Source organism: Dromiciops gliroides, chromosome 6, assembly GCF_019393635.1.
Source record: "Dromiciops gliroides isolate mDroGli1 chromosome 6, mDroGli1.pri, whole genome shotgun sequence".
NCBI lineage: Eukaryota > Metazoa > Chordata > Mammalia > Microbiotheria > Microbiotheriidae > Dromiciops > Dromiciops gliroides.
The window spans coordinates 22,941,544-22,961,609 of record NC_057866.1 but is presented as its reverse complement, the minus strand read 5'-3'; the positions used below and the strand labels follow the sequence as shown (position 1 = coordinate 22,961,609).

The 20,066-nt window shown below is 54.7% G+C and overlaps 4 protein-coding genes across 7 annotated transcripts; 2 read left to right on the top strand and 2 right to left on the bottom strand.

Moving 5' to 3' along the window:
- Positions 1 to 418: 418 nt before the first annotated feature.
- On the bottom strand, positions 419 to 3,683 carry KBTBD4 (kelch repeat and BTB domain containing 4). The gene is made up of 3 exons (XM_043971243.1): positions 3,004 to 3,683; positions 2,464 to 2,570; positions 419 to 1,930 (listed from the first exon to the last, which is right to left on the bottom strand). Exons 1-3 carry the CDS (start codon positions 3,590 to 3,592, stop codon positions 1,070 to 1,072), a joined length of 1,557 nt encoding a protein of 518 aa, XP_043827178.1. The 5' UTR covers positions 3,593 to 3,683; the 3' UTR covers positions 419 to 1,069.
- Positions 3,633 to 10,050, top strand: NDUFS3 (NADH:ubiquinone oxidoreductase core subunit S3; the record flags this gene model as incomplete). Its single annotated transcript, XM_043972191.1, has 7 exons — positions 3,633 to 4,224; positions 4,313 to 4,408; positions 5,942 to 6,039; positions 6,341 to 6,490; positions 7,547 to 7,672; positions 8,018 to 8,137; positions 9,817 to 10,050. Coding segments are annotated over 7 exons (1,350 nt in total), but the record flags the coding sequence as incomplete, so codon positions are not given.
- Positions 10,051 to 10,185: 135 nt separating this feature from the next.
- On the top strand, positions 10,186 to 15,013 carry FAM180B (family with sequence similarity 180 member B). Its single transcript, XM_043971250.1, has 3 exons — positions 10,186 to 11,305; positions 12,488 to 12,558; positions 12,882 to 15,013. The coding sequence occupies exons 1-3, from the start codon at positions 11,218 to 11,220 to the stop codon at positions 13,278 to 13,280; spliced, it is 558 nt and encodes a 185-aa protein (XP_043827185.1). The 5' UTR covers positions 10,186 to 11,217; the 3' UTR covers positions 13,281 to 15,013.
- A 144-nt stretch (positions 15,014 to 15,157) lies between these two features.
- C1QTNF4 (C1q and TNF related 4) lies at positions 15,158 to 19,387 on the bottom strand. 4 transcript variants are annotated; one of them, XM_043971246.1, is made up of 3 exons: positions 19,168 to 19,387; positions 17,864 to 17,986; positions 15,158 to 16,432 (listed from the first exon to the last, which is right to left on the bottom strand). In XM_043971246.1, exons 2-3 carry the CDS (start codon positions 17,868 to 17,870, stop codon positions 15,411 to 15,413), a joined length of 1,029 nt encoding a protein of 342 aa, XP_043827181.1. In that variant the 5' UTR covers positions 17,871 to 17,986; positions 19,168 to 19,387; the 3' UTR covers positions 15,158 to 15,410. The 4 variants fall into 4 exon arrangements, with proteins under 4 accessions (XP_043827181.1, XP_043827180.1, XP_043827182.1 ...); XM_043971245.1 differs by having other exon boundaries at positions 19,186 to 19,386; XM_043971247.1 differs by having other exon boundaries at positions 19,062 to 19,200.
- Positions 19,388 to 20,066: the final 679 nt, after the last annotated feature.

Sequence of the window (20,066 nt, the reverse complement as noted above, 5' to 3'; positions counted from 1 at the left end):
ACCCATAATAGGCAGAAAGACATCCTGCGCCTCCAGAAATGTGACAAAGGATGGATAACCATCTTTTTGTTCTACTTCCTTTTGCTCCAGTCTCAAAAAACTGTTCGTGCTACAACAGAAGCTAAGTGCAGCCTCAGTTCTCAATGGATTTTATCTTTTACTACATAGGGGCTAAAAAAATTCCACATATATTGAGGGCCCGTATGCCCAACATTTTTCCTCTTAGCATCTGTCACTGAAGAGCATCTTAACCCTGGGAGAGGGGAAGAGAAAAACCTTAGCTCTTGACCTTCACAGATGTCTTTTTACAGCTCTTGACCTTGGATGAGAGAGAATGTCACACCAGCAAGTATTGGGGGTTGTAGTCACATGGCTTTGGGAGGTAACCCATTCAGTGGTAGACACAAACACATACACATCCCACCCAAAGACTTTTTATTATAAGAACAGGCCTGGGTTCACAGCCTCTACAAGAACACGGGCTATTTCCATATTACAAAAACAAGTTTCTGCTATGGTTCAGAAACAAAATCTTTGCCCCAAAACATAGTTATGGAGGCAACTTAGAAATAAGTGCCATTTACTCTGACAAATGAGAAGAGACCAGAGGGAATTCCCAGAATTCTAGATCTTCACTGTGGTCCCTAAAGAGCAGCCAAGCCTAGCTGAGGGTGAATCCCTCACTAAAACCATAGATCAGAGCCTGAAGGAAAACTAAATTCTTGGTTTTCTTCAGTTCAAAAAGAAACAGCATCCCTTCTATCCCTGGGCCCTAGAGGGAAGGCTGTGCCAAAGAGATTCAGGAGCTGCTCTGTATCAACCAAGCACACGTGTGCATGGGCATTTCGAACAACCCTTAAGGGTCTGAGATGCCTCTGTGTAAAAAGCCCAGAGGAAGCCTACTCCAGCTTGCGAAAGGAAATTGCCTAAGGTGAGTAGCAGAAGGAAGCAGAGTGGTCTTAGAGCTAGGATTCCTTGGAACAGGAGGCTGAGGCTAGAGGAAGGAAGGGAAGGAAGTGGCCCAGGAAAAAGGAGGGCAGAGCAGGTATCTACTCCCTTCTCCAGGGTTTCAGGCCAATACAAACTGCAGGTTGGTGAGCAACACCTTGATGCCACTGGTGACTGTGAGAGCCGAGGTGGCAGGGTCCAGCTTGTAGGTATTGGCATCCCCCTTTTTGTAGTGGTCCCGGAAAACATAAATACTGCCATTGCAGCTAGCAATCTTCCAGAGGGAGGGGGCTGAACTCCAGGCCTCCGGAAGGCAGAGCCGGGTAAAGCTATCCAGCAGCGGGTTGTAGCACACTAGGGAATCCCCCTCTGCCACGATGAACACCAGGTCCTTGTGCACAGTGGCATGCATGTGGCCTGCAAAGGGCAGCAGGTAGGGCTTCACGTGGCATTTCTCCGTCTCCGTATCGAAGCACTGGATGAGCCGAGAAGGTTTTGTGAAGAAATCCAGGTCGTTCTCCTCACCCCCTAGCAAATAGATGATCCCATTGAGATTGGCCCCAGCAGCCCCCGATACCGCCACCTCCAGCTGGCTAGTCTCTGTCCAGACATTGTCTCCCACTCGGTAATAGATGACAGCATTGGAAAGGGTATCCTGCAGGGTCTTGCCACCTAAGGAGTAGATGGCATCTTTTCCAGGCACAGAAACCAGGGTGTGCTGAAGTCGGTCCCGGGGCAAGGGAGCACACCACTCCCAGTCCACAGTTGCATTGTTGCATTTCCACATTCGGCGGGGGATTGACCCCCCCACCACATACAGGTCACCACCATGCTTGCAGGCTGCTGTGATCTGGTGGCACAAACTGTTCTGGCCACTTACACTGATAGAGTCATCCCCCACACAGCGTAGGGAGACGGCCAAGGAATGGGTACGAGATGATTCCTTCCCAATCAGGTAAATGTGTACATTCTCTCCGATTTCCTGTTCACACAGTTAAAACACAAACTCAGTCACTGCTAGGTTCCAGCTAAGGAAGGCCTGATCCCAATGAGTTCCCCTTCCCACTGCTGTCTTGCTCAAACTCACCCCCATCTGGTGACTGGGAGCCTCAGCCTGACTGTCCTCCTATCACTGTCTTTCCAGGGCTTTTTATGCTAGAGGAAGAGAGTTAATTGCACTCAGATCTCCGGCCTCCAGCTGTTTTACTGTGGTTTTAAATTAACTGTAGGGTTTGTGCTTGTCAATGGTTTCCTAAGTTTGCTAAAGTTCAAGTCATAAAGGAAAGACCACGTTTAGAAAGCAGCTGCATCACAAAAAGGGGATGAGATGGGACCTCGGTCGCTTTTTATCCCCTTGGGCCAATGGACACATTCTCTTGTGCAATCTTCTACCACAGTCCTGTCAAGCCGGGCTTCCCTGCTTCTTTGCCCACACTGGGGGGGGGGGGGGCGCGGCAGGCAGACCGAAGTATGTGGGGATTATTATTATTGTAGGGTCTCTTAGGAATTTCATACCTTTAAGCTGGACCTGAGTGATTCTGAAAAACTCTCTCGCTCTTCTTTGTTGAAGTTGACCCAGGTCTCTATCGCCTCCGATGGGTTCTGGGAACGTGGAACTCCATCTGGGATGGGGAAAGGTTGGGGGTGGGGGGGAGCAGAGAAAAAAAGGCTAGCACAGTCATTCGGTAAGTCATAGGCACAAGTGTCAGGGACAGAAACCACAACATTCACCTACCTTTTTCTTAGGGAAAAGAAAATCCAGCCTAAAATCCATCTACCCTGTATGCTAGAAGTTTTCATGTCCTAGGCTTCCTTCCACCTAAGCAGTCATGTTCTCACTTACCATCACGGATGGGCAAAGTAAGGTTTCTGCCTTACCTCCAAGACCCCAAACGTTCGCCCAAAGCCAACTCATTTCCGGAGTTGGGTGAGTCACGGAAACATTGAAAACAGCCAGATCCTTAGGGTCTTCCCGGCATGAGGCAGGCGGGCCCCTCAGTGCGCGGGCCAGATGCCTAAGGACGGATGCTCCCGGGGCCCCGCAGGCGGACTTACCTTTGATGATGTCGGAGAGCAGGTGGTGGGGCAGATGCAGGAACTCGTCGGCGTCGCGCAGCCGGGCCAGGTGGGTCTGGGCGCAGTGCTTGGCGGCGGCGTAGAGCTCGGGGTCGCTGTGCCGGTCGGCCAGCCAGAGCACCTGCAGGCAGTTGGCGGCGTGCACGGTGCGGGCCAGGAAGCGGGAGCACTCCTGGAACAGCGAGGTCAGCTGGTACATGTCGGCCACCTCGTAGATCTCCTGCAGCTGGTCGGCGCGCAGCCGCACGGCGCCGTGGTAGATGTAGTCCACCAGCAGCTGGAACACGGCCTTGCTCACGTCCCGCAGCACGATCACGCGGTTGTGGGCTTCGCGCAGGTTCGACGTGAACATGGACCTGAAGAAGCAGCTCTGGGCCGACAGCACCAGCCGGTGCAGCCGGAACTCGCGGCCTTCCACCGAGACGGTGACGTCGGCGAAGAGCTCTTCCTCCAGGCACAGCTTCAGGATGCCCTGGGCCACGCGGCCCGAGTGGGAGCGGTCCTTGAAGGTGTAGTGCACGAAGTAGTTCTCCTCCGTCGAGGCCCCGGGCTCCGCGGGGGGCTCCATGGCGGCGGGCCGAGGGGGGACGCGGAACGCGGCTAGTTAAAGGGAGCGGGGGCGGGGCCGGCCCGGGCTCCCGGGCTCCCGGGCTCCCGGGCTCCCGGGCTCCCGGGCTCCCGGGCTCCCGGGCGCGCGCCTCCACCAACCCCGCGGTCCGGCCCCGGCCCCGGCCCCTGCCCTCCCTCGGTCCGCACGCCGGCCTTCCGCTAAGGGCAGAGCGGATCCCGGGCGCCCCTCGCCGCGCAGCCCGGCCCGGCTCCGCCCGCTTCTCCCGGCGGGAAGCCCGAGTCCAGAGCGTGAGGCCGCCGGGCCAGAGGTGGGGGCCTCCCCGGCGCCCTCCGCTGCTCCGCTTCGCCTTCGCCTCTCCCAAGCCCCCCGGCTCACGCACCTGCGCCTCCCGCTCTCGCCTCTTACCCCGGAACCTCTGGCTCGGCGCCCGCGTCCCCCCCGGATCCGGCGCCCGCCGTCCCCTTCCGCTTCCGGTCCGTGCCCTTGGCGCTCCGTGTCCTGTTTCGTCCGCTCCGCTCGTTCTCGGGCTCGGCGTCCTGGGGACATGATGGCGGCGGCGGCGGCGGCGGCTACTGCGGCCGGGGGCCTGCTGCGGGGGCTCCTGGGGGCGGCCGGAGCGCGGGCGCGTGGTGAGGCGGGGGCGGCCGGGACGCGGGGTGAGGCGGGGGGCTCCCGGGGCCCCCTCGGGCCTCGCTGAGGCCGCGTCTGTGCTTGCAGGGGCGGCGCGCGCCGGGGCCCTGCTGCCCGTGAGGAGGGAGAGCGGCCCGGGGGCCCGCGACGAGGCCGGGGCGGCGGCGGCCCGAAGCCAGCACCGTGAGTAGCGCCCCTTCCCTGCCGAGGAAACCGAGGCCCGGACCGAGGGTCGGGGCCGGGCTGGGGGGGGGGGTCGGCAGGCCGCAGCCCCCATCCCCACCCCCCGCGGCGTGCACGGTGCGAGGCGAGGACGCGCAGTGACCCCCGGACCCCGCCGCGCGCCCGGGCAGGCTGTGCCTCAGTTTCCTCCTCTGTAAATGGGCGTTCTCATGGCCCCTTCCCCTCAGGGTTGTCGAGAGAACCGAGCGAGGGAACATCGCCCGGTGCCCAGTAAATCCCTCTCGTTAGCGCCGGGAGCGCTCTGACGGGGAGTCCTGCGGAATCCGCACTCAGGACCGGAGTTTAGCCCGCGCCCAGCCACGCGCCAATTCTGCGACCTGTGGGAGGGTCCTTTCACCTCCCCAGGCCTCGGTTTCCTTGTGTGTTTAAAAAAATGAGTGGGTCGAAGTGCGGTTGTGTCTGACAAAGGCCATGGGACAGAATTCCCGGAGGGGGCTGTCGTTTCTGTGTTTACAGATGGGGACTTGCCCAGGGTCACACTGTTAAGTGTCTGAGGTCGAATTTGAACTCGGATCTTCCTGACTGCAGGCCCGGTGCTGAATTCGCCGGGCCACCTACCTGCCGGAGTTTGAGCTAGTAACTTGTAGATCCTTTGCGTCCCTAAATCTGGGATTCTGTCCTTAGCCTTTAGCACAGCACCGGCTGTATTGTAAACATTAAAGAAATGACTGACCCTAAAGAAGCCTTGGAGGTCATATAAGTCTAGGTCTTCACCTTTTAGAAATGAAAAGCTGAGGGGGCAGCTAGGTGGCCCAGTGGACAAAGCACCGGCCCTGGATTCAGGAGGACCAAGTTCAAATCTGGCCTCAGGCACTTGACACTTACTAGCTGTGTGACACTGGGTGATTCATTGCATTCGCCCCCCCCCAAAAAAAAAAAAAGCTGAGGCCAAATCATGCGGGTTTTCCGACGGCCCCACGACTATTAAGAGGCTGGGACTTGAACCCAGGTCTCCCAGTTTGCAGTTCCTTGCTCTTTGTGATGCCCTGTCATCATGCCTCCCGCAGAGCTGTGGGAGTTAAGAAGAAGACATTCAGCTGTGCTAATCAGGACAGGTTTCTTGAAAGGGAAAAGAACGCTTTTAGTTAACAAGGCTTTGTTGTGGAAAAACCACCAGATTTTAAATTGGAGGATTAACCTGGGATTTAACGATGTGGATGTTAGACAAATCATGTCATTTCCTTGGCCTCAGCCTTGTGTCCCAGCCTAGATCCTATGAATCTTTTCATTGACTTGCTTTCCAACCTAAGATTTCCACTGTGTTTGTTTCACGGTCATGCTTTCTCTGGTGCAGTATGATTTTCCTGACTCTCAAGGGGCAAATCTTGAAACTTTCAGGGTTCTCTCAGAGTGACTACCCAGAGGCCCCAAGTAAGGCCTTAAATGCCATAACCAACCTACGTTCTTCCTTTTCTGCACCCATTCCCTTTCCATTTGCCCTCTGTGAAAATGGGCTTTCTTTTTGCTTTTCAGCCACAGTTAGACAATGGGATGAGGTGACTCATAAGCAGCTCTCAGCTTTTGGAGAATATGTAGCTGAGATCCTACCCAAATATGTGCAGCAAGTTCAGGTATGCCTTCTAGCCATAGGTGGTTTTCATGGCTAGTAGAGTTATTGAGTTCTGGGTCAGGACCTCCTCAGGGTGAGTGGCTGGGGGCACAGCTTGGGAAGAATTGCACATTTACCCCAGCACTTTAACGTGGTGGGTAGCAAATAGGAAGCACCTGAGCAGCGACCTTTCCTTGACTCATTGGACCACAACAATGCTTGATTGCAAACTTCCACCTGTTTTTCTGCCCCAGATGAAGTACCTTAAGGCAGATTGCAACCTCCTTTCGGAAGCTCTGCATTCCCTTTTCCCTGCTTCCTAGGTATCATGCTTCAATGAACTAGAGATCTGTATCCATCCCGATGGAGTTATCCCTGTGCTGACATTCCTCAAAGATCACACCAATGCCCAGTTCAAGTCTTTGGCTGACTTGGGAGCAGTTGATGTCCCAACCCGGCAGAACCGTTTTGAGGTAGGTGGGAAAAATCAAGAAGATTGGCAAGTTAAAGGAAGAGACGGGTTGTTGAGGTGCCTTATGATGTTTGTGAAAACTGTAAGCAATATCCCTGGCCCTGTGGCATTATGTATTCACTCACTCAAAGACTTGTGATTGTACCTGGGTGTGCACTTCTTCCATCAGTGTGGACCTCCATGCTTTAGGATACAGTGCTTCAAGTTGTGGTAGCCAGCATAAAAACCGGCAGTGGCAGTGGCCATGCCCTGGAGATGAACCTCCTCAGATTTAGCCTGGTCAGGCTTTGCATGATGGTCAGTCTCTTCTCAAACTGCACTTGAGACCTTTCCACATTAGTGGCGCCTGCTAGAGAAAGCAAGGTTACTTCCCTGCCTCAAGGAGGCATGAGAATAGGACTTGATACTCAATAGGGGAGTGTTGGGCAACATGTGAGGCAAAATATGCCCTCAATGGTGCATTCCTAGAAAATGCCACCAACCTTGTTACTTCTGTTCTTCCCCACAAGAGTAGTGTTTGAAACTTCTCCTTAAATGTTGACAAGCTAGGCCTCTATTACATTGTTGTGGGAACAACAGAAGCTGTCCCTGCAGACTTAGCACGCTCCGTAGTATGCCTCTCTAAGGGTGCCAGGGTCCCATCCTAGAACAAGTTACTTGTGGATGCTGGCAGGCAGATGGAGAGGGTGCCTCGGGTTGGCTGTAGCACCACCTACTGGACATGGGCGGGATTCAAGAATTGCTCAGCTGTCAAGAGCTTGGTCTCCTACGATTGCTTGTGTTTGGGCCGAGGGCTGTGTTGTAGCTCCTCCAACTATAGGTAAGAAAGGTGTACCAAGTCACCCTTACGCTTGGGAATTCAGATGCAGCTGAGTCCCTGGAGGCTTTGACCTTGAAGAGGGGAAGGGGGCACAGAAGCTCTTGGAAATGAGAGCGCTTTGACCCATTTATTCCACAGTCTTGTCCAGTTTTAGCTCAGTCTTCATTCAACCTCATTGCTCTTGCTGGAGCCCCCAGTGGAACCCAATTGACTTTTCCCTTTCTATTTCCTTTTTAGATTGTTTATAACTTGCTTTCTCTGCACTTCAATACTCGAATCCGAGTGAAGACATATGCAGATGAGTTGACGCCTGTCGATTCAGCCGTCTCAGTGCACAAGGCTGCAAACTGGTATGAAAGGGAGGTGAGTTCCTGAATGCTGGGGAATCCAGAGTGAAAATAGAGTGATGGGGGCGGCTAGGTGGCGCAGTGGATAAAGCACCGGCCCTGGATTCAGGAGTTCCTGAGTTCAAATCCGGCCTCAGACACTTGACACTTACTAGCTGTGTGACCCTGGGCAAGTCACTTAACCCCATTGCCCCGTAAAAAAAAAAATTAAAATATAAATAAAAATTTAAAAAATTAAAATTAAAAAAAAATTTAAAAAAATAAAGAAAATAGAGTGATGATGTGAGATGGCCCCAAAATGGCCCTAATTAGAGACACAGCAGGAAGTGTAAACCTGGTGTCTGGATTCCCTTTCTCCCAGATCTGGGACATGTTTGGAGTCTTCTTCGCCAATCACCCCGATCTCAGGAGGATCCTGACAGACTACGGGTTTGAAGGGCATCCTTTCCGCAAGGATTTCCCACTCTCTGGATATGTAGAGGTACAGGGAACCTGGGTGTGGTCATTTGGGATTCCATGGTCTATTGAGCCTAGAACCAGAGCCCTAAGGTCATTCCAAAAGGAGGTCATGGGAATCTCCCACCCTCTCTCACCCCTGCCCTGAGCCCTCCCACCAGAGGTCATTTCCAGCCTGGCCTCAGGAGAGACCTCACAGACCATGTGGTTGAATCCCCTCATTTTCCAGCAGAAGAAACTGAGGCCCAGAGAATCAGATCGATTTGCCCTTGGTTCCTCAGGCAGAGCTCCCAGGTTTTGAACTCAGGCTCTTGGGCTTTCTGGCTGAAAAGCCAGCGCTCTTCTCTCCCCGGGAGTCCTCTGTTGAGGCTGCTGACAGCAGGAGGAGGAGCCAGACTGCCATTAGTCCCCTGCCTGGGGCCAGAAAGGGCATCAAGCCCATAAGATGTCAGTGCCTGCGTGCAGGAGGTTGTGGACCCTAAGGGAGGCGCGGATGGAGATTCCTTACACTTGTGCCCACAGTGAGCCCCGACTGCCCCTGGCTCTGTCGTGCCAACCTCAGTGCACCTGGTATTTAGTAAGCACCTGCTGTGTGCAACGCACTGTGGTACGCACAGGGATGCCCAGATAGAATAAAATGGCCCCTCAAGGAGCTTAGATTCTACTGGAGGGATTTGGCTGAGCCACAATCGGCCAATCCACAGGCTTTTATTAATTGCCTACAATGTGCCAAACATTCACTAGGCTGGGGGATGTCCATGGGAAGAATGAAACAGTCTCTTCTCATGGAGTTGAGTTTCTAACAGAGAGAAGACGTGTACATAGATAAGTATAGACTGAACAAAGAAAATAAACAGTCTTTAACTACATTAAAGTTTGAGAGGAGAGGCTGGGGAGGGGGGATGGGGAGGTCAGGAAAGGCTCTTGTGGGGGGGGGGGGGTGCGTGAAGAGAAGCATTCTAGGCAGCGGGAGTAAGGAGGGGGTGGATTCCAGGTCTGGGGGATGGCCAATGCCCAGGCATGGAGACAGGAGATGGAAGGAAGACTTTGGGTAAGGAGCAGGAAGAAGGCTACTTGGCTGGATCTCAGCCTACATGGTGGGAGTCTCCTACAGAGAAGCTGGAGAGGTAGATTGGGTCCAGGTTGTGAAGGGCTTTCAAAGCTGAATGGGGCAGTCCGCATTTGTAGGATTTCATTACAGAGAAGACTAGGAGATGGAGTAGGTGCATCAACCCAATCCCTTCAGCACAGCCCCAGAAATCAGTGTCTGCCCTGCCTGTGGAGGGGGTCAGGACCTGCGTTCAGATTCATTCTTTGACATTACCCAGCTCTGGGACCCTGAGCAACTCCACGAAGCCCTCTATAAGATACGTGAGATGATGGCCCAGAGGAGCCCACTGTACCTTAAAGCACCGTGTCCACCTCTCATCATGGGAAGGCTGTTGCCTCCTTAGCTTTGGAATTCTCACTTGGGTGACCAGTTTTCAGTCCCACGTCAGCTGCCACATAAAGGCCTGTGGGATCATAGATCTCGCATGGTGGTATGGGAGATGCCAGGCAGGCAGTAGTCGTCCTAGTCATTGACATGGCAGAGGAGGAGAGGGATTGGCCTCAGGCTGGTAAAGACTGTCCCCAGGAAGGGGTTGCCACGCCCCAAGCCTGCCCCTGCCCTCAGTGTCTGCACATCCCTTTTGCTCTCTTCAGGTCCGCTACGATGATGAAGTGAAGCGGGTTGTGGCAGAGCCAGTGGAGCTGGCCCAGGAGTACCGGAAGTTTGATCTGAACAGTCCCTGGGAGGCTTTTCCTGCTTATCGCCAACCTCCAGAGAGCCCCAAACTTGAGGCTGGAGATAAAAAACCAGAAGCAAAATAGCTTCTAGCAAGAGAGCTTGCCTTGTAACTGAATATTTATGTAAATAAAGTCGTACTTGGACTTGCAGCTGCTTCTTTGTTGGTCCGTATTGAAAACCCCTGGGCGCCTCCTTGGGTCCTTTGTTTAGAGAACAATATTGATGCACATGAAGAGGTGACAGTGGGTGACAGCTAGAAGCTCGTCTCAGCCGATTAAAATGAACCATGGGTGCCCCGGGGGACCCACCAAGGGCCAGTCTTGGTTCTGTCAGCCATGGTCCCGGGCCAGATTTGGTTGTGTTCTGGAGATGAGCCGGAGTGGGCTAGCATTGGCTGAGGACTGTGACTGCTCTGGCTGGGCCCCGGATTTGTCTCCAAGAAGCAGGTAGTGCTGAGTTGGTAGGGGGCCTAGCTCCGAGATTAGAGCCCTTACTGGTCAGGTTCCAAGGGACCAGTTTGGGCTCCTGAACTGCCTTGTTTAGGTCCAGTGAGAAAGAAACCTGCTTGTTCCCCTCACCCTTTGATTCTGCACACTGTGATGATAGCCGGAGCGAGCGGTGCCGCTGTTTTAGGGACTTGAACACTTGTTCGATGGAGCTATCCTGACTGCTAGATGGGTCTTGGGGCTTGCCAGACCTCCAGAACCACCCAGAGAAAGCTTATGAGGAGCCACCGAAGAGCCCCAGGGCACGGGGTGTTCAGAGAGCCTGCAGAAAGGGGTCATTGGCCTTCTCTGGAGGGAATCCCAGGGGTTTGACTGGTGTCTAAACCTTATTTGTTAGCACAAAGCCCACCCTCCTAGTAACTATTAGTCTTGGCTGCTGAAGAAATCCCAGAGGCGTTGGCTGTGTTTGGTGTACAGTGACCAGCTGTAAGATGTTTTTAGAGTGAGAACAAAAAGTATTATGGGGTCACAGGACCCAGGCACTGACACACCCCAAGGGGAGTGTCAAGCTGTAACTATTTGCTACCAAACACCTTGTTTTTATTAACTAAACATTCTTGCCAACTGGGCATAAGCAGAGGGAAAAGGCCTCAGACATCAGGGAAATGGGGCTCCTGCTGCCAGAAAAACAAATTCCCCAAATTCGGGGGATGAGAAGTCCCCCTGGGAAGCAATAGAGCCTCCAGCCAGCCCCACCCTGCTCTACATTGGACACAGATGGAGAGTGAGGAAGAACCGGTTCCAGTGGAAAGTTGGAGCTGAAGTGGAGACGGGAGAAGCTGGGGAAGTCCGAACAGCATCGTACGTGGCATGGCCCTGGGTCTGCAGCTCCGAAGCTGGCTTTGGGCAGTCTTGTGCCTCCCCCTTCCTGTGGGGACTACGTTCCCATGGCACACAGGTAAGACCAATGAACAAAGAGCAAAAGGATGGCAGGGATCCCCTAAATCTAAGGGGCAGCTTCAGGGCTGGGGCACTGGAAAGCTGTGCCCTGCTCTTGGACAGTAGAAGGCATTTTGGGAGGGTGTCAGGGTGCCAGGAGTTGGGATGGTGCTTACTTCCTCTTCCCTCCCCAACCTGGGCCGAAGCCCTGGCCTATTTGACTTTACAAAAGAAGCACACAGAAAACCCCTCTGACTCCAAGCCATGAAATCCCTCCCTCAAGCTCAGGTTGGATCGAACAGATAGTCTCCATAGCTTTGCCTCATCTTGGTCAAGGGAGCTGTGAGGGCCTGCCCTGGGTGGTGATGACCCAAAGGACTGCCCATTGCCTTTCTCTGCCGGGATCCAGAGCTTTCAGGCCATCCTGCCAGTAGAGTGCCAAGGGTGTTTGGGGCAATGAATGCTGCATCCTGCCAATGGCATGAGATGGTTAGATCTTCCCTGTCCTGGGAGTCTCCAATGGGACAGCCTATTCCAGCCGTGTCCTCCCTACCCAAAGAAGATGCTCTGTCCCAGACAAAGCCTAGGAAACTTTCAGTGGAAAGAGGCTCTGCCGGCCTCAGACGAGCTCCTGCTTGGGGGCTGGGGGGGACTGTTGTTTGCAGATCACGTGCTGGGCTCAACTCTTGGACACTCCCTCCTCAAATGCAAGGCTGGGGTGGAGAAGGCCAAAGAGCTTGACTGGGCATATTATGGGAACAAGGGCTGGCTTAGAACTAAGGCACTTGGGGTGGGAGGTGGATGGGCAAACAGTACAGAGTCTTTCTCACTAGGCTCTTTCCCCCGAGCTAGAGTTAGGGAAAAGCGATGGATTTCTTGGGAGACTAAAAACCCAAGTGCAAAATTCCAGTTCTGCTGCTTACTAGCTGAGTGACCCAGGGCAAGTCACTTCAGCTCTCTTTACAATCGTTTCCTTGGCAGTAAAATGAGGGGATTGGGCTCAGTAATCTCTAAGGTCTCTTCTAGGTCTAGATCTATGATCCTGTGATCTTTCATTTAGCAGAGCAGCTAAAGGTGTCTGAGCGATCTCCCCCTGGTTAGTGGCTTCCTGTTCTGTAGATAGATGCTTACAGCGAGGGCGGGGCGGCGCAGCTAGAGCAGACAGGGGAGGAGAACCTGAAACCTGTCTCTGGTTCTCCAGGAGAGCCCATGGACAGTGCTGGTGTGGGCAGTGTTCCCCTGGAGCCAGAGCACCCGGACGTGATGTTTGAGGTCACTGACCAGGGCCAGGACTTGCTGGGGGTGGGGGGTGGAGGAAGGAGCTCATCCGCTGGGATGGTCCCTAAGCCCTGGGAGAGCCACGGTCTGAGGAGGGTCTCCAGTGTAATCCAACCTTCTTCCCTGAGGTCCCCTCCCAAGTGACCTGTAACACCTCCTTGCCAAAGCCCTGCCCATCCTGTTTCCCAAGACCCACACGTGCCCTCTTCCAGCCCCCATCCTAGGCCCATGTTTGCCCCCTGGCTGGTCTGTCTCCTTGATCAGTGTTTCTTCCACTGGCCACCCTCCCCTCCCTTCAAATCTCCCTCTCTCTTTAGTTCCTGTGGACAGGGCTGGAGCTGGACAGCACGGGGCAGTTCCACCTTCAGGATGAGGAGCTGGCATCAACTCGCCCCGGCCGACGGCTCACCCTCTTCCTCCGGGATTGGGTCCCCAGCACGTTGGCCGGAACTGAGCAGCAGCTGGGGCAGTGGCACCAGGCAGCTCCCCTGAGCCCCGTGCACTTCCAGCAGCTGCTGCTCACCAGTCTGACCTGTGTCTATCGTCTCCATGCAGCGCTGGAGGGAGAGGAGAGGGGTCGATGGGCTGAGCTCTTCTCCCTTTTGGGACAGGAAGTAGTCCAAGACCTGTGCAAAGACCACTGCCCCCAGGGCCAGACCCCCCTGCTGAATCCTTGGGTCCCCAAGGACCCATCTCAACAACGCCCCAGCCCCTGAGCCCCGCCTGGGGCAGTGGGCATCCCCTCCACCTGGAAGACCCATCCCTGCCCCCCCCCACTCCTGCTCTTGCCCCTTTTTCAGACCGGTGGTCCCCAGGAAGCACAGGGCAAGTCACTTAGGCAGTTTCCCCACCTGTGTGTGTGTGTGGGGGGTATCTATGGGGAGGGGATACAGAAATGAGATTATCAGTCCTGAGAACAATTTCAGAGACAGGACAAGGAGACGTGGAGGTGATCAGACCTAGAGATGCAGAGGGACCATCTGTCCAGCCTGGGCAGCCCCCTCACAGTGCCTGGCACATAGTAGGCACCTAAGAAATCCTTATCGACTTGACTGACTGTGAGAATTGTGGAGTCATCGGGAATCCTCCAAGCACCTTCTGACTGACTAGCAAGGCTGAGGATAGAAAAAGAATTTTCCAATTTTCTCCAACCCTAAACTTGACCTGGACTTTGAAATGACAATTTGAACCATAATCCCAATTCCTGATCCCCTAGCTTCCTGACAAATCTTTCAGCAATGGAATCGAGTGAAGGAGGTGTGGAGAAAGGAGCCAGGAAGCTTGCCAAAAGTCATTGAGATCTGATATGGGAACAATGTTGGGGGTGGGGGAGGAGGGGAGTGCACGCTATTCCCATCTTAACTACACAATTCTGCCTTCTTGGAAGAGTGAGTGCAGGCACTAGCAAACAAAGGCGATCTCTTCTTGTGGGCCAGCTGGTTATTGCAGAGTCCAGGGGAAGCTCCCAGAGGCTGGAATGGGGGTCTACGTTTTCCCCACCCTTTGCTAAGGAGGTGGGAACCAAGCTGTGATGGTGGTGGGGAAGGAGGTACCCGGCCTGATCCTTCTTTTGAGTTGGGTCCAGAAGTGTCGTAAGGAATGGAATCTGGGCTGCTGAGACATCCAAGCCTCCCAGCCCCTCCCTCACCCCCCCGCCCCCCGTCTGTCCCACAGTCTCCCCGTGTGTCCGGGTCAATCTTGCCCTACAATTCTCTGCACATCTGGTGACATTTTGCCCTGGACGTGGGTGACATCCTTTCTTCCTCTGTTCCTTCCTAGCACCAATTCATCCCTATCAGAGCAGGTGTCTTGTTCTCAGCATCGGACCATGGAGAAACTCACATTCTCCCACCTCCTATAAACCACTCTCTTCAATGCCATGAGAAGGAAGCAGGGTTGGGGGAGCTATGATAGAAGAAAGTCCAACATCGACTTAGCCAGAGGGCTCTAATAAAATGGGCACATGGAAGGAAGGTTGGGCCAAAGGCAGGATGAGGTTAGCTAGAGGTGTTCACTGAGGAGTGTGTCTGACGGAGGAGAAGAGTCTGGATGAAGAGGGTGGTCAGATGGGGAATCCAGGGATGGCAGGAGCATCCCACTGGGGAGGGGCATCATCCGGTAGGGTCAGGCCTAGGCCACCTAAATGGGGGGTTAAAACCTTCAAAGTCAGCTCGGATGGGAAGGGAAGTTAGGACACAGGGCTGGGTCCCAATGAGTATCTCTACCCACTGCCTTTTTTGCTTTTCTTCACCTGGGGTTAAGTGACTTGCCCAGGGTCACCCAGCTAGTGTCTGAGGCCCGATTTGAACTCAGGTCCCCCTGACTCCAGGGCTCTATTGACTGTGCTGCCTAGCTGCCCCCACAGCAAGCATCTCTTCCTTTTGGCCCATAACATGAGCAGAATCTCCATCCCCTTTTCATTCTCTAGCATCTGGCATCATTCCTGTTACATAATAAATGCTTGTTGATTAAGTGATTCTTCCTGGAGTGTGACTGACCGAAACCCAGCCACAGAGCACAGTGTTATCTTCCCCACCCGTGCCCCACCTCGCTGTGGGGCAGACCTGCTCAGTCCATGCAGAGACAGAGAAAGTTCTGGCTTAGATCCCGGCAGCTGCAGTCCCTTGGAGCCCGGCTTTTTATTGGCCCAAGTCCAGACCTCCTCCATCCCCAGTGACCTGTCTCCCGCAGTCCTTGCAGCTTTCATGCTCACACAGTGATACAGACATGTCAGTTGAGCCCACCTGGGCACTAAAGACAGACACACGTATACACAGCATGCACCCCTCCCCCTCCCGCACCCTAGCTGTGTCTTCTGTTTCCACGGGCCCCCCTGGGAGGACGCATCAGGGGCCCAGGGGGCTGAATTGGCCTGGTGGGGGGTCTGGGTAGACCAGGAAGCCGGTGAAGGTGATGTACTTGCCATGATTACTATAGGCCCCATAGCCCTCGTGCTGGTGACTGTGGAGCCAGACGGTGTCCCCAGGTTTCAGGGCCAGCATCACACTCTGGCTCTGCATCTCCCGGCGCCTCGAGGGGCTATCGTCATAGATCATGGCTTGCACCTCATCGCGATTCTTCATCAGCTTTACCGACAGCATCTTGTGAGGCATCTTGCCAATGGTGAAGGAAAAGTAATAGGCACCAGGCAGGCGGCAGTGGAAGATCCCAGAAGCAGCGTCAAAGTCCCCTCCGATGTTGACGAATTCCGTGTCAAAGGTCAGTGGCCTGTGTCTGACAGAAGCCCCTTCGTCGATCCCCACCAGGCTCTCGGAGCGGGCCACGGAGAAGGCTGAGCGGGGATCGGTCTCCCGCTCTGCTGCCAGGGCTCCGGGCAGCTGAGCAGGGAGGCCCTGGTGGCTGTGGAAATAGGAGGAGGTGTCTGGATAGATGAGGTAGCCACTGAAGGTGGTGCAGGGCCCCCCCGCTGAGCCGTAGAGGGCATACTGGGGGTCCCCATGGAGGCGCAGCCAGACCGTATCCCCATAGTCCAGCTGCAGCATGGCGCTCTGGCTGGCTGCCTTGCGCTCAGGCCGCTGCTGCTCGTCAAAGGCCAGGGCCTGCACCTCATTCCTGTTTCTCACCAGCATCACTGACAGGCTCTTCTGAGGGTATTTGCCTACAGTGAAGGAGAAGTAGTAGGCCCCCGGAATTCGGCAGCGAAACATGCCGGTCCCGGGGTCAAAGTCACCTCCAATGTTGACGTAGACCTTGTCGAAGGTCACTGCCATCTCGGTAGTACCCTCCAGGCTGCTGGTCCGGGCCACGGAGAAGGCTGAGCGCAGCTCAGAGCCTGAGCCCACTACCCAGCAGGCCACAGGGCCAAGCAGGCTCAGCAGAAGCCCAGTGGTCAGCAGCGACATGACTCCTGCAGAGAGGGAAGGCAGGAGACTGAGTGAAACCAAGACAGGGTAGACATTCCTGCAGTTTCCCCCATCCCTGTCCGTTAAGAGGTCCTGAGCTTGAAGTGAAAGGCAGAATGAAAGGATGAGTGGCCCTCCCCTTTTTTCATCTGGCTCCCTGTTCTGGGGCTGAGGGAGGGCGGGCTAGGAGAGTCAGGAGGGGCCCTGAGAGGCAGAGTCGTGTAATGTGGCCGGAGGAGTCTCTCACTCTGACTGGGCTCTTTGATGAAATGAGTGATTTAGACTAGATTCTCTCCTGAGTTCCCTCCCACTCAAAATCTATGATGTCATCATCTGTGAACAGTACTGATGGGTAGCAAACCGATTCAGTCGGTCTTCCATGGCCCAACTACCCCCAAATCCCACTTCACATGTACTTAATACCTTGTTGGCAGCCCAGGCTTCAGGTCTTAAGTGAAAAGGCCATCTGATAAAGTTATTCACTCTACAGTCTGAACTTGATACCCTGGGGCACTGCCATTTAAATACAAAAGTCTGGAGAAGGTGATGCCCACCCTAAAGGAATGAATCTCTGGAGTTATTCTTTTAGTTTAATTTTTTTTTCTTTTTGTGGGGCCATGAGGGTTAAGTGACTGTGTCAAGTGTCTGAGGCTGGATTTGAACTCAGGTCCTCCTGAATCCAGGGCTAATGCTTTATCCACTGCGCCATCTAGCTGCCCCTGGAGTTATTCTTTAATGAAGGAGCATTTCTGGGCCCCTTCATGTCTGCCACATACCTACCTACTTACAAAATCAGCAAGTCCTAGAGAGTGACTGAGAGGAGACATAATATAGGTAAATACCCATGAGCCTGGGATGGATTTTACCTAGGACTCCTGCTTGTCCTATGTACAGAGCAAGGCATTTTGGGTAATGGACCACATAACCTGGGAGGAAGCCCAGTGGGAACCAAAAAGATAACCCCTTGGGGGGAAGGGAGGGCTGCACCCTTGACACACTGTGCACTCGTCACTGGGTGGAGGGTGGTCTGGGCCTTATTCTGGAGCCCAGGGCCAGGGACCAATTCAGGCTCTTCTCCCAGCTGGCAGCTCCCAGGTAGATGGTCCCTAGAAGCATTCAAAGACCCAACAGGAGCTGAGTCGGGCCTGGGAGTAGACTAGAGTAGGGAACCTATGGGGAGAAGGGGACACAGACCATCAGGAAAGAGAGCCTTGGGTCCGGACCAGAGGGCAAGATGGGAACGGGGGAAGCCAGTTGACTGACATCATGGTCTCCACCCTCCCCTGTCCTATTCTCTTCTCTACCCTAACTGCTCTGACCCCTGTCTCTGAACCCGAGTAGACCTGAGAGCTTTCTATTCATCCCTCTCCGCCTTGATCCCCTTCCACAGTCCCCAGCTCCCTTCTTGGCTCATGCCAGGTCTTTCCTCTGCTTACTCTGCATCTCGATGGTCCAGCCCCAGATGATGAAGAGGGATGTCGTCCCTTGGAAATTCCAGGGAGGATGGAGCTGGAGCAAGTCACAGATGTCTATTCAGACCCAGTTTTTCCTTTTGCACACTGGAGGGGAGACAAGTGGACCCAAGTGTCAGATGTGAAGTAGCCAATATTGGAGCCCTTTGTTAAAGCAAAGAAACGAAATCCCCCAAACTCATCAGTTTCACCCCAAGGAGCAGGGAAGCTGCTCTGCTCTGCCGGGCCCCTCCCCGTTCTATTTTTAGAGGACTCTGAGTGGGTGGAACCTTAGAGATCATCCAGTCCAGCTCTTCATTTTATAAATGTGGAAGTGGAAATGAAGGGAAATGACCTGCCCAAGGTAACACAACTAGCTGGGGCAAAGCCGGGGCCAGTGACTGAATAACCAGGGCCCTTTGCCCTCCCCTCCATTCTCTTCTGTCAAACACCCCGACACCCAAAGTAGCCTCTTCCTGATGCCTCTTCACACCCCATCTCCGCCCCCCCTCCAGTCCTCTCCCTGCTTCTTCCCACATTCATGTGCAGCTGGTTTGAGGCCCTTCTCATCTACCACCCTCCATCCTGTGGAGGAGGTGGGGGAGAGGAGGGGGTATGTGATGGGGGTGGAGCCCATCTCTGCATGCCCTTCCACTTCCCCTCAGCCAGCTGGAGCTGCCCAGTTCTGAGCCCACCCCCTCCCAGACCCAATGGGTGCCAGCAGCACTGGACAGCGAGTTAAAAGGCTGTTCCCTTCACTCACCAGGTGGGGCCTGAAATAGAAGACAATAAAAGAGAAAACTGGGACAGGGAGAGAAACAGGAGAGAGCGCAGCTCAAACAGACACCACTAAGCGATGGAAAATGCAGCAAGCTTCAGCCCGAGCGAGACAGCCCCTCCCGCCCCCCGCCCCTCCTGCTCACTTCAGCCTGAGCAAAGTGTGGCCCTAGACTCTCCACCCCAGGTCTCCAGCAGTGCTGGCTCCTGCAGATGCCCCCGTGGGAAGTATGCCACACCATGGGGCCCGAGCCCTCTTGTCCCTGGGGAATAAAAGCCCTCGGGTGACTGTCCGCTGAGCCCCCCTTTCCAAAGAAGGAGCCCTCCAGAGCAGAGGACCTTGAGACCCTCCCCTCCCCAGAGCATTCCCCTGCTCTCCTACCCCCACCACCTTCCCCCAGCCAACCTTTCAGCAAAAAGCCCTTCGTTCTCTCTGCGTTCCTAGAAAGGGCTTCCCGAATACCCCCTTCCGAGAAGAGGCCCCCTCGCCTAGGGCCCCGCAGGGTGCTCACCACCACAGGCAGCCTCACCTGGCTGCGTCCGCGCCCTCTGCGATCCCGCGATTCTGCGATCCCACGATCCCACTCGGGCTCCGGGAGCAGCCGCCGGCCAGGGCTGCGCACTGACAGCCTGGACAGCTCCGAGGAAGGCACGAGCGAGCGCTCGCTGCGGTGGCTGGCGGCTGCAGGCGGGCCAGCAGGGAGCCGAAGGGGCGGGGGACGGAGGACAGGGGAAGGAGGGGGGCAGAGGGAGAGGGAGCGGTGGGGGCGATCGGGGCTAGGTGGGGGGGCTGGGGAGGCGGGGGACAGATGGAGGGAGGGATGAGCAGGAGAGGAGGCGCTGGGAGGGAAAGAGGAAAAAGGGGGAGGAGGAAAGATAACGAGGAGGGAAAACTGCAGGTGGGCGAGGAAGAGAAATGAACAAGAGAGGCTGGAAAGGGAGAGTGGAAAGGGGTGTATGGAGGGGTGGTGTTTGAAAATAGGAGATGTTCCATAAATGTTTACTGAATGAATAAACCAATATATGTGACCTTGGACGAATCACTCGACCTCTCTGGGCCTGTCTTGGACTGGACGCAAGACCCCTGCAGGGCTGACACTCGATGTTCTATAAATGTCACTGTGTTACTTGCAAACAAAAAGTGGGGTGAAAGTTATTGTCTGAGGACACGCACAAGGGAAGGGGAGGCAGGCTGGCCATTTCGTGAGGGTGAGGGTGAGAGACAAGAGCTGAGCTCCCCAGTGGTCCAGTGGTACCCAGAAGTAACCAGAGAGTCCACCGGGTCCATCCATTCTTCTTAAAGGCATGGAGCATGTGTGGGAATAAATGGACAAGAATTGTAGAGAAACTGGGATCTGCAAAGGCAGAGAGGCTGCTGGGATAGAGGGGCTCCTAAGATCCTTGGAAGTAT

What these genes read in the sequence shown, in the direction of transcription:
- FAM180B (XM_043971250.1), top strand. Translation starts at nt 11,218, where the DNA reads ATGGCCCTGGGTCTGCAGCTCCGAAGCTGGCTTTGGGCAGTCTTGTGC. An exon ending in TACGTTCCCATGGCACACAG is followed by an intron (nt 11,306 to 12,487) that starts GTAAGACCAATG and finishes CTGGTTCTCCAG; the next exon opens with GAGAGCCCATGGACAGTGCT. An exon ending in ACCCGGACGTGATGTTTGAG is followed by an intron (nt 12,559 to 12,881) that starts GTCACTGACCAG and finishes CTCTCTCTTTAG; the next exon opens with TTCCTGTGGACAGGGCTGGA.
- KBTBD4 (XM_043971243.1), bottom strand. Translation starts at nt 3,592, where the DNA reads ATGGAGCCCCCCGCGGAGCCCGGGGCCTCGACGGAGGAGAACTACTTC. An exon ending in GCTCTCCGACATCATCAAAG is followed by an intron (nt 2,571 to 3,003) that starts GTAAGTCCGCCT and finishes TCCCCATCCCAG; the next exon opens with ATGGAGTTCCACGTTCCCAG. An exon ending in CACTCAGGTCCAGCTTAAAG is followed by an intron (nt 1,931 to 2,463) that starts GTATGAAATTCC and finishes CTGTGTGAACAG; the next exon opens with GAAATCGGAGAGAATGTACA.